At 33.9% G+C, this 12,976-nt stretch overlaps 1 protein-coding gene across 1 annotated transcript in view; it reads right to left on the bottom strand.

The window, feature by feature from the left end:
• The window catches only part of Fam199x (family with sequence similarity 199, X-linked), a 36,430-nt gene that overhangs the window by 15,081 nt on the left and 8,373 nt on the right, over positions 1-12,976 (bottom strand). The window contains exon 2 of the mRNA XM_047536530.1: positions 9,867-10,086. Within this exon, the coding sequence (XP_047392486.1) occupies positions 9,867-10,086 (220 nt within the window). The remainder of the gene's footprint in view (positions 1-9,866; positions 10,087-12,976) is intronic.

Below are 12,976 nucleotides of genomic sequence, written 5' to 3'. Positions count from 1 at the left end.
CTAAGACTAGTCAAATATATCTTTAATAAAGAAAGGACTGCAAGCAAAGCAAACTATCAGCAAAGCAAAATGCACTGATGCTACTGCAAATGTTAAGATCCGCTTCATTCTAAGGTTCAAATCTTGCTTTATCAAGATAGTATTTCTCTTCCTAGAGAATCTATGAAACATTTATATTTATTTTAGAAGCAATTGAAATAACTAATGTTAAAAGAAAGATTTAAACATGCAATTTTTATTCACAATGGAGGTAATATGAATTTTTAAACTATAGTAAATGATTTTCACTTTATATTAATCTTAACATATAATTTGTAATTATCCTGTTTGACAATTTACTACTTATCATTATGAGGTCCCACAAAAATAAGACAGCATTTTAAACCTTTCAGCACATTTAAATAGTAAATATCCATGGTAACAGAGTACCCATACTCCAATTTCAGAAGTGGGAAAACACATTACTAAGGCAGTCCTGATTTTTGTTCCAATGTCGTAGCCACTAATGCACATTAACTGTGAGTGGTTGTGGATGGATTTCCACTCTAATCACTCATGAAATGAGTGAAGAAGTCAGCAATTAAAAATTTTAAAAGCCTGCCACATTGTACCATTATAGATGATAAGAACTCTAAATAAATCACATGAACTAAGCAGAAAAAATATTTCCCAGAATCATCAGGACTCTATCTGATTATACTTTATTAAGAATACTTGCAGTACAGTTTTAAATGCAACGTACACACTTAAAAATGAGACACTAAAGAGTAAAAAGGTACACACACAAATGATCACTGTTGTATTATTTGTAACAAAAAATTGAAACAGAAGTAAACAAAACATTTTCACAAGTTCTGGCACATCTAAACAGCAGCAATATCAGAAGGTCATTACAAAATGTATTATGAAGATCATGGAAAAGTTCATATGTTAAATAAGAAAATATTAAAAATTTTATCAAGAAGGAACACTTCCTAACTCCTTCTATGAAGCCAGTGTTACCTGGTACCAAAGACAAACAAAGATTGAAGAAAACTAGAGACCAATATCACTTATAAGTACAGAAGCAAAATTCCTTAACAAAAATGTTATAAAACCGTATCCAGGGGCTAGGGTTGCAGTTCAGCAGTAAAGAGCTTGCCTAGCATGTATGAGGCACTGGGTTTGATCTTTAGCACCATATAAAAATAAATAAAATAAACGTATTGTGTCTATTAACAACTAAAACAAAACAAAACTGTATCCAAGCACACTAAAAGGACTATATACCTCAACCAATTAGGATTTATTTCAGGAATATAAGGGTGGTTAAACATGAAAAATCAGCCGATGTAACACTATCAATTCTATTAATAGAATTGATTGGAATTCTATTAATAGAATGAAGGAAAGCACATATCATCTGAACTGATGTAGAAACAGCATTTGATAAAATCCTATACTCTTTCATGAAAAAAATTGTACAAATCGGAACAAAAGAGAAATTCCACAGTATGATAAAGGGAGTTTATTGAAAAGCATGCAGCTAGATACTCAATGGTAAAAAAAAAAAAGTTCTCCCCTGAGATGAAAAAAATACAAGATCCTCCCACTCTCATCAATTCTATTCAACACTGTATGATCCAACCAGGGCAATTAAACAAGAAATTAAAGATATCCAGATTGAAAAAAAAGAAGGAAAAACTATTCACAGATGACATGATAATAAAAGCAGAAAGACCTGAAGAAATCTATACAGGGAAAAAAACTATTAATGCTAATGGGCAAGTTCAACAAAGTTGCAGGATACGAAATCAGTATATAGAAATCAACTATACATCTATATACATATGTACACTTGCAATTAACAATCTGAACACAAACCTAAGAAAACAATAACATTTACAATAGCAGCACAAAGAACAAAGCATTTAGGAATAAACTCAACCAAATAAGTACAAGAGTTGGAACTGAAAACTCTAAAATATCACTGAAAGAAATTAAAGAAGATGGCCCAGCCCAGCCCAGGCCCACCACCCACGTGTAACTCCAGTAATGCAACCCATCCCAGGCCCACCTCATGGTGACTCCAGCAACGGTCTAGTGCCCGTGCTGTGGTTGGACGTCTACCAACATGTGGGATCGTCTCTTCCCACTATCATAGATTATTACTGACCTGGAAGCCACCATCCTTAGTAGGGCAGCTCCCTTCATGGGATACTGCATTATCAAATACCACTCGAGCATCAGGCTACTGAAGACTAGGAGGTTTGAACAGTACAGTATAGTTGTATTGTAGAATATTTTATTAGTAGTATAATTACTACTATTCCTACTTTTCTTTTTTAATTATTTTTCTCTATTTTCTCTTACCTATCTGTTTCCTTGGAGACTTTTTCTCCCTTTTCTCATGCTAAAAACCAATTTCTTTTGATTTCACTTTCACTATTCCAAAGACGTAGTACCTCTATAGACTCACTTCTCATCTCATTAACATTACATCCTACACCCTTCCCCATCCTCTTTGTCCACCATTAGAAATAGTGGACCTTTTTATAAACCTATAGTTTATGCTGTAGATAGTAACAGAACTCATCGCCTCTGTTTATGAAGAAAATACTGTTAATATCTTAATAGGGACTATTGGGTTAAGGATGCATATTGTTTGTATTGTGTGCTGCTAATATTGATCTCCCACTTTAAGGTGAGGTGTTGGAAACCTGCAGGGACACTATAAGCCTATGGAGGGAACATGCAATACCTTGGATTCGCATTGCTAGAGGGGAAGATACATGAACAACATGAAAAAACAAGGGAAGAAAGTGTCCTAAACAAACCTAGATGCTGTATCAATAGAATCCAATGACAGCATAGTAGAAGAAATGTCAGAAAAGGAGTTCAGAATGTACATAATTAAAATGATCCAAGAAGCGAAGGATGAGATAAGAGAGAAAATGCAGGTAATGAATGATGACACCAATCAATAGTTGAAAGAGCAAATGCAGGAAGCAAAAGATCATTTCAATAAAGAGATTCTGAAAAAAAAAAAAACAGAAATCCTTGAAATGAAGGAAACAATAATCCAAATTAAAAACTCAATAGAAAGCATCACCAACTGACTAGATCACTTGGAAGACAGAACCTCACACAATGAAGACAAGATATTTAATATTTAAAACAAAGTTGACCAAACAGAAAAGATGGTAAAAAATCATGACCAGAACCTCCAAGAATTATGGGATATCATGAAAAGATCTAATTGAAGAATTACTGGAATTGAGGAAGGAACAGAGATACAAATCAAAGGAATGAATAATCTATTCAATGAAATAATATCAGAAAACTTCCCAAGTCAGAAGAATGAAATGGAAAATCAAACACAAGAGATTTACAGGACATGACATGTACAAAATTACAATAGATCCACATGAAAGCACATTATAATGAAAATACCTAACATACAAAATAAAGATAGAATTTTGAAGGCTGCGAGAGAAAAGCATCACATTACATACAGAGGGAAACCAACATGGATATCAACAGATTTCTCAGCCCAGACCCTTCCTAAAAGCTAGAAGATGCCAACCAAGAATCTTTCACCCAGCAAAACTTACCTTCAGTTTTGACAATGAAATAAAATCCTTCCATGATTAAAAAAAAAGTTAAAAGAATTTACAAATAGAAAGCCTGCACTACAGAACATCCTTAGCAAAATATTCCATGAGGAAGAAATGAAAAACAACAATGTAAATCAGCACAGGGAGGAACTACCCTAAAGGAAAAGCCAACTAAAGGAGAAACTAAGTCAAGTTAAAAACCAAACTTAAGCCAAAATGACCAGGAATACAAGTCATATCTCAACAATAACCCTGAATGTTAATGGCCTAAACTCATCAATCAAAAGACAGACTGGCAGACTGGATTAAAAAGAAAGACCCAACAACATGCTGCCTTCAAGAGACTCATCTCATGGAAAGAGATACCCACAGACTAAAGGTAAAAGGATGGGAAAAAACATGCCATGAACACAGACTCAGTAAAAAAAAGTGGGGGTTTCCATCTTATCAGATAAAGGGGACCTTAAGCCGAAGTTAGTCAGAAGGGATAAAGAAGGACATTTCATATTGCTTAAGGGAACCATAAATCAGGAAGACATAATGATCGCAAATATTTATGCCCCAAACAATGGCATATCCGTGTATGTCAAACAAACCCTTCTCAATTCCAGGAAACAAATAGACCACAACACAATAACACTAGGTGATTTTAACACACATCTCTCACCACTAAACAGATCTTCCAAACAAAAACTGAACAAAGAAACCATAGATCTCAATAACACAATCAATAACTTAGACTTAATAGACATATATAGAATATTTCATCCATCAACGAACAAATACACTTTCTTCTAAGCAGCACATGTATCCTTTTATTAAATAGGCCATATGGTATGCTACAAAGTAGCCCTCAGCAAATACAAAAAAACAGAGACTCTACCTTGTATTCTATCAGATCATAATGGAATGAAATTAGAAATCAATAATAAAATAAAAAACAGAAACTACTCCAACACCTAGAGACTAATATGCTACTGAATGAAACATGGGTAACAGAAGACATCATGGGGGAGACAAAAAAAATTCTTATAAGGTAAACAAGGACGAGGATACAACATATCACAATCCCCGGGATGCTATGAAAGCAGTAAGAGGAAAATTCATTGCATGGAGCACATTCAAGAAAAGAAGAAAAAGTCAACAAATAAACGACCTAACAGTACAGCTCAAAGCCCTAGAAAAGGAACAGATCAACACCGAAAGTAGTTAGAAGAGAGGAAATAATTAAAATCAGAGCTGAAAACAATGATATTGAAACAAAAGAAACAATTCACAAAATTGACAAAACAGAAAATTGGTTCTTTGAAAATACAAACAAAACTGATAACCCTTAGCCACACTAACAAAGAGAGAGAAAACTCAAATTACTAAAATTCAGGATGAAAAATGAAATATCATGACAGACATGACTGAAATACAAAACATAATTAGAAGCTATTTTGAAAATCTATACTCCAAAAAAACCAGAAAATCTCAAAGACATCAACAGGTTTCTAGAGACATATGATCCACCCAAACTGAATCTGGAGGACATACACATTTTAAATAGATCAGTTTCAAGCAATGAAATACAAGAAGCCATTAAAAGCCTACCAACCAAGAACAGTCTGGGACCAGATGGATTCTCAGCTGAATTGTACAAGACCTTCAAAGAAGAACTCATTCCAACACTCCTCAAAGTACTCCATGAAATAGAAAAGGAGGGAACCCTTCCAAACTCATTCTATGAAGGTAGTATCACCCGGATACCAAAACCAGACAAAGACTCTTCAAGGAAAGAAAACTTCAGACCAATATCCCTGATGAACATAGACACAAAAATTCTTAATAAAATTTGAGCAAATCACATACAAAAATATTAAAAAGATAGTGCACCATGATCAAATGGGTTTCATCCCAGAGATGCAAGGTTGGTTCACCATCTGGAAAACAATAAAAGTAATTCACCACATTAACAGACTTAAAGTTAAGAATCACATGATTATTTCAATAGATGCAGAAAAGCATTTGATAAAATATAGCACCACTTCATTCTCAAAACACTAGGAAAAAATAGGGATAGTAGGAACATACATCAACATTGTAAAAGCCATCTATGCTAAGTCGATGGTCAACATCATTCTAAATGGAGAAAAACTGAAAGTATTCCCTCTAAAAATTGGAACAAGGCAGGGATACCCTCTTTCACCACTTCTATACAACATCCTTGAAATTCTAGCCAGAGCAATTATACAGACCAAAGAAATTAAAGGGATATGCATAGGAAAAGAAGAACTCAAACTATCACTATTTGCCAATGACATGATTCTATATTTAGAGGAGCCAAAAAATTCCACCAGAAAACTTCTAGAATCCATAAATAAATTCAGCAAAGTAGCAGGATATAAAGTCAATACTCAAAAACCTAATGCATTTCTATTCATAAGTGATGAATCCTCTGAAAGAGAATTTAGGAAAACTACCCCATTCACAATAACCTCAAAAAATAAAATACTTGGAAATCAATCAAACAAAAGAGATGAAAGACCTCTACAATGAGAACCACAGAACACTAAAGAAAGAAATTAAGGAAAACTTTAGAAGATGGAAAGATCTTGAATAGGCAGATTTAATATTGTCAAAATGGTCATACTACCAAAAGTGCTATACAAATTCAATGCAATTCCAATTAAAATCCCAATGATGTACCTCACAGAAATAGAGAAAGCAATCATGAAATTCATTTGGAAGAATAAGAGACTCAGAATAGTCAAAGATATCCTTAGCAGGAAGAATGAAGGAAGAGGTATCACAATACCAGACCTCCAACTATACTACAGAGCAATAGTAACAAAAATAGCATGGTATTGGCACCAAAATAGACAGGTAGACCAATAGTACAGAATAGAGGACACAGAGACAAACCCACATAAATACAGTTATCTCATACTAGACAAAGGTTCCAAAAACATACAATGGAGAAAAGATAGTCTGTTCAACAAATGGTGCTGGGAAAACTGGAAATCCATATGCAGCAAAATGAAACTAAACCCTTATCTCTCACCCTGCATAAAAACTAAAAATGGATCAAGGAACTAGGAATTAGACCAGAGACCCTGCACCTTTTAGAAGAAAAAGAAGGTCCAAATCTTCATCATGTCAGCTTAGGACCAGACTTCCTTAACATGACTCCCAAAGCACAAGAAATAAAGCAGGAATAAATAAATTGATAGATTCAAACTAAAAAGCTTTTTCTCAGCAAAGGAAACAATCAACAACATGAAGAGAGAGCCTACAGAGTAGGAGAAAATCTTTGCCACACATACTTCAGATAGAGTACTAATCTGCAAAATTTGTAAAGAACTCAAAAAACTACACCAAGGGGGCTAGGGAGATAGCTCAGTTGGTAGAGTGCTTGCCTTGTAAGCACATGGTCCTGAGTTCGATCCCCAGCATCCCCCCCCCCAAAAAAAAAACTACACCAAGAATACAAATAACCCAATCAATAAATGGGCTAAGGAAATGAGCAGAAAATTCATAGAAGAAGATCTACAAGCAATCAACAGACATGAGAAAATGTTCAACATCATTAGTAATAAGAGAAATGCAAATCAAAACTATCCTAAGATTTCATCTCACCCCAATTAGAATGTCTAATTTCAAGAATATAAGTAATAATAGGTGTTGGCAAGGATGTTGGGGAAAAAGGTACACTCATACATTGCTGGTGGGGTTAGAAACTGATGCAGCCACTCTGGAAAGCAGTATGGAGATTCCTTAGAAAACATGGAATGGAACCACCATTTGACCCAGCTATCCCACTCCTTGGCCTATACCCAAAGAACTTAAAATCATCCTAACTACAGTGCCTCAGCCACATCAATGTTTATAGCAGCTTAATTCACAATAGCTAGATTATGGAACCAACCTAGATGCCCTTCAATAGATGAATGGATAAAGAAACTGGTATATATACACAATGGAATATTATTCAGCCATAAAGAAGAATAAAATTATAGCATTTGCAAGTAAATGAATGGAGTTGCAGAATACCATGCTAAGTGAAATAAGCCAATCCCAAAAAACCAAAGACCCAGTGATTTCTCTGATAAATGGATGATACATAACGAGGGGGGCAAGAATGGTGGAAGGATGGATTGTATAGAGGAAAATGATGGGTGGGAAGAGGACAGGGGGAAAGAAAGATAATAGTATGAGATAAACGTCATTATCCTATGTACATGTATGATTATGCAAACGGTGTGACTCTACTTCATGTACAACCATAGAAATGAAAATTGTACTCCATTTGTATACAATGAATCAAAATAATAATAATAAATGAAATTAAAGAAGATATAAATAAAGACATTTCATCTCATTTTATGGACTGGAACATTTAATGCTGTCAAGATGGCAATACTCTCCAAAGTGATGTGTAGATTCAATGCAATCTCTATCAAAATTCCAACTGCTCTTTTGTAGAAATGGACAACCTCATTCTAAAATTTATATGGAATTTGGAGGGTCCTCCAAAAGCCAAGAATCCATGTATATAAAACTTTCAGAAAGGTAGACTGTCCATTGCCAAGTGATGAGGGAAAAGTGGGATGGTATGCTCATAGGTATGGGATTTCTGGGATTTCTTTTTGGGAAATAATCCTGGAATTTAGTGGGAATGGTTACACAACACTGAATATATTAATAATATATATTAATAACCAAAGAACTGTACATTTAATAATGATTAATGAATTAACCTCAATTTTTCAAAGTTTAAAAATTATAAATTTTTGTCCAAATCATATTTAAAACTACATACAACACAGAAGTTGAAATAATACAAAAATAAAAATGTATCTTAATTTTCAGTGCACCACTGTTTATAAGAGAAAACGAAAACCAACCTAAAGAAACATTATTATGGCTGGGCGTGGGTGGCTCATGCCTATAATCCCAGCAGCTTGGGAGGCTGAAGCACAAGAATCACAAGTTCAAAGTCAGCCTCAGCAACTTAGAGAGACCCTGTTTCAAGTTAAAAAATAAAATGGGCTGGGAATGTAGCTCAGTGGTTAAGTGCCCCTGGGTTAAATTCCTAGTATCAAAAAAATTACTATGTAACTAATTAAATAAAGTATGATGCAGTTATGAGAAGAATGAGATATTTGTTGAAATAAAGCACAGAATTAAATAGCACATGAAGTATGATCCCATTTGTATATACAAATATACTTGCATCTGTACAAAGTCTTAATAGTGGTAACCCCTGTGGAATGGGACTGAGACTTTAACTTCATGTCATTCTGTATTGTTTGATATTTTAATAAGAATTTTTTGAAAAAATATTTGATTCCTGTTTTGGAATATAACTTCAAGTATTCAGTTTTCAAATATAGTAAGCATTCAAGCTTATTTGTTGAACAAAACATTTGCTGTATGCAAGAAAAGCTCTTTAAATGTTATTGTCTTTTACAATCAGAAAACAGATGTAGTGAAAACATCATGTACATTTTCTGATAGATTGTACTCATTATTAGGCAGCATTTTCAAACAATTTGCCATGAAGCCATTTTACATGGTATATATGCCATGAGGAAAGTGTCAGGGGAAAAATATGTCCACAAACAAAGAATACAAAATGAGAAATTGTATTCCATTTCTGGTAATGGAACCAAAAATTTTGTATTTATGGTAATAATGTTTTATGGCATTAGAAACATAAGGTGACCCTGCTGTGTGTCCTATGAGGACATAAGGCTATTTATTACAAAGTAGGGAGAAAAAAACGTGCTTAGATTCATGTACATAAAAGTACTGATTATTTTGTACATAAAAACCTACAAAAGGATTAACTGTAGCGCCATAAGCCAAAAAATATATTTGCAAAAATAAAAAAATACTATTTCATTAAATTCTTTATCTTAAAACATGTTGTCAAAGAATCTCCCAATTTGGAGATGGTAGAGAAACTTACTTTGAGGTAGAGATGAAAGTATCAAAAGAGAATTTATACTTGTACTTATATAGTAAATAATGTCAATTAAAAGAAAAACAAAGCCAGGTGTGGTGGCACACACCTGTAATTCCAGTGGCTCAGAAGGCTAAGCAGGAAGATTGTGAATTCAGTCAGCCTCAGCAACTTAGGAAGGCCCCAAGCAATTTAGTGAGACCCTGTCTCAAAAAATATATATATAAATAAAAGGGCTAGAGATGTTGCTCAGTGGTTAAGCACCCCTGGGTTCAATCCCCAGTACCAAAAAAAAAAAAAAGGAAAAACAAAACACCTACCTGCCATTCAAATTCGCTATCTGACCAATCCCAATAAGTACTAATAGAAGAAGACACATCACTGCAGACACTCCCCTCAGGAAACAAATCAAAAGAAGTGAACTCTTGATCATCTAACAGGGAATAGCAATCATCTTGATCTCCAACAGAAACTGATGAAAACAGTTCTTCACTGCATTCTGAGCTGGCAACACTTGTCCCACATGAAGTCAGGTTCCACCTTCAAAAACACAACACAAAAGAAATCATGACAGGGGCTAGAGTTCACTCACTTTACAGATATTAATAGGAAACATTTATGAAGAATATGAGTATTTTTAGGTAAGACAATAGTGATTATTTTTAAAAAGTCTTTACATTTTAAGAAAATATACTAAAACATTTATGAGTAAAATATGTCTTGGATTTACCTCTAAATAATAAGAAAGGGGTTGGGGAATGTGTTAGGGGTACAGATAAAGAATGATGCCATATGTGAATAATTGAAGCTGGTTGACAGGCACAAAGGGTTCAGTACATTATTTTATAGCTGTCTGGAAAAACTTTATAATAAAACATTTTAAAACAAAAATATATTTAAATTAGGAATGAAGTAGAACCTTATTTCAAAACAAAATATGTAACACAGTGGGTATGACTAAGCTCTGGAGTCAGAATGAATACAAATTCTTGCTCTGTCATCATATGCTAGCTCTTTGATCTTAAGTAAATCACAACCTTTCCAAGCCTATGCCCTCATCTTTAAAATGGAGTTATTGAGAGGAGTATATGAGAATGCATATAGAGAATTTAGCTCACATAAAAAGTGCTTAATACATGGCAGCTATTATTACTAAATTAAAGGATGAGTAGAGCCAGTTCAAGGCAGAGAAAATCACCAACAAAGTATACAGGTAGAAGTTTAAGAAGTGGTTGTTATATTTAAATAACTTTTATATTTTAATGTTATATAGGATCATTGTAGAGATGCTGGAATAAGAAAGGAGTGAATACATTTAAAGTGACCAATAATTCCACTATCTAGCAATAGCTAACCTATAATATTTTTAAACATTTTTTGATATGCATTAGTATTTTTTCCAGAATTGACAATCATCCTGTGTGTACATATATGTATGTTAGTATCTTGTTTTTTTCACTGAATATTATATACTGAAAATTTTTCTAAGTACAAGTTGATTATCCCTTATCTAGGCTGGGGAGATACCTTAGTCGGTAGAGTGCTTGCCTTGCAACCACAAAGCCCTGGGTTAGATCCCCAGCACCGCAAAATAAATAAATAAATAAATAAAATAGAATGCTTAGGGACCAGAATTGTTTCAGATTTCATTTTTTAAATTTTGAATTATTTGCATATACATAATGATACATATTGGGGATGAGCCCAGAGTGTAAACATGAAATTCATATGCACCTTAAACCCATATCCTGAAAGTATTTTTACACAATATTTTTAGTGCATTTTTTTTTTCTTGAGGGATGAAATCAAGGGGCACTCTACCACTGGGATATATCCATGGTCCCTTTTACTTTTTATTTTGAGACAGGGTCTCACTAAATTGCTTAGGTTGGCCTCAAACTTGCAATCTTCCTGCCTTAGCCACCAGAGTATGTGGGATTACAGGTATGTGCCACCACATGCAGCCAGTGTACATGTATTTTGACTGCAATCTATCTCATGAGGTCGCGGTGGAATTTTCCACTTGTTTTGTTGAGTTGCCATTCAGGAAGTTCAAATATTGAATTTTTACATTAGGTATACTGAACCTGCATATTACTTAAAACTATTTTAATATCAATATATTATATTGATTGAATGAATCATAATTTATTTACTTTATTTACTCAATAACAGATAAGTAGGCTGCTCTCTATTTTTTGTATTACACATAAAAATGAGATGAGCTTTTTGTTTATAATTATTTATCCAAACATCAATACTCCCAGGATAGATTGCTTGAAAAGTAAGTATTTTGAGTCAAAGAATATGAACAATTCTAAGGGTCATGGTATATTTAGTCAAATACCTTTTTGAAAGGCTGCATCAATTCATATTCCTGAAGGCAAAGTATAAATATGTTCATTTAGGTCTTCAGGTATAGGGGGTAAAGCACTTGTCTAGCAAGTGGAAGGCCCTAGGTTCAATACCCAGCACCATAAAAAAAAAAAAAAACTATTAACTTTTTTCCACAGTATTTGTTAAAGGGATTTGCTATTTTTTCTTTTTCTTTTCTTTTATTTTTTATTTTTTATTTTTTTGCATTTTGGTCTTAAAAATCTATGAAATTTGCAGGGTGTAGTGATGTATGCCTATAATCCAAGCAGCTTGGAAGGCTGAGACAGGAGGATCATGGGTTCAAAGCCAGCCTTGGCAACTCAGCAATGTCCTAAGCAAGCAAGACCCTGTCTCTAAATAAAATACAAAAAAGGGTTGGGGATGTGGTTAAGTGCCCCTGGGTTCAATGCAGGTAACAAAAAAAAAAAAAGCCAAAAACTATGACATTTGTTTTCTTTTGTAAATTTCCACTAGTTTCATGCCATTAATGAGATAATTTTCATTGCTTTGCTAGTAGCATAGGGAATTAATCCTTAAGATAATGATGTAGTATTTCCGATACTAATAAGCTACTGATATACTGGCTTCCTGAAGAAAAGCCTATTATTTACCTATTATTAGGTTGTTACTCATCCTTCATTAAATCCATATTTTTAATTATAAAATCAATTTTAATTTCCTTCACACATACCCCCCTTTTTTTTGTAGTGGGGATTGAACCCAGGGGTACTTTATCACTAAGCTATATCCCCAACCCTTTTATTTTTAGTTTTGAGACAGGGTCTTGGTAAGTTGCTGAGGCTGGCCTCAAATTTGAGAACCCACTGACTCAGCCTCTGGAGTCTCTGGGATGACAGGCATATGCCACTACATGCAGCCCTTCCTTGTTTTTTTATAGCTAACATTTAAATCAGAAGTTCATGACTTAGGAAATTTGGAAAACTCAAAAAATGTATGGTATCTATTTCTGCTGAGCTGATGGCAGAGTTGAAACACATGCATGGGCATGCATAGACACACATTAAACTATTACAGTTCAATAAATAAAAAGCAC

Source organism: Sciurus carolinensis, chromosome X (genome assembly GCF_902686445.1).
Source record: "Sciurus carolinensis chromosome X, mSciCar1.2, whole genome shotgun sequence".
Classification (NCBI taxonomy): domain Eukaryota; kingdom Metazoa; phylum Chordata; class Mammalia; order Rodentia; family Sciuridae; genus Sciurus; species Sciurus carolinensis.
This window is presented reverse-complemented; position numbering and strand designations above follow the sequence as displayed.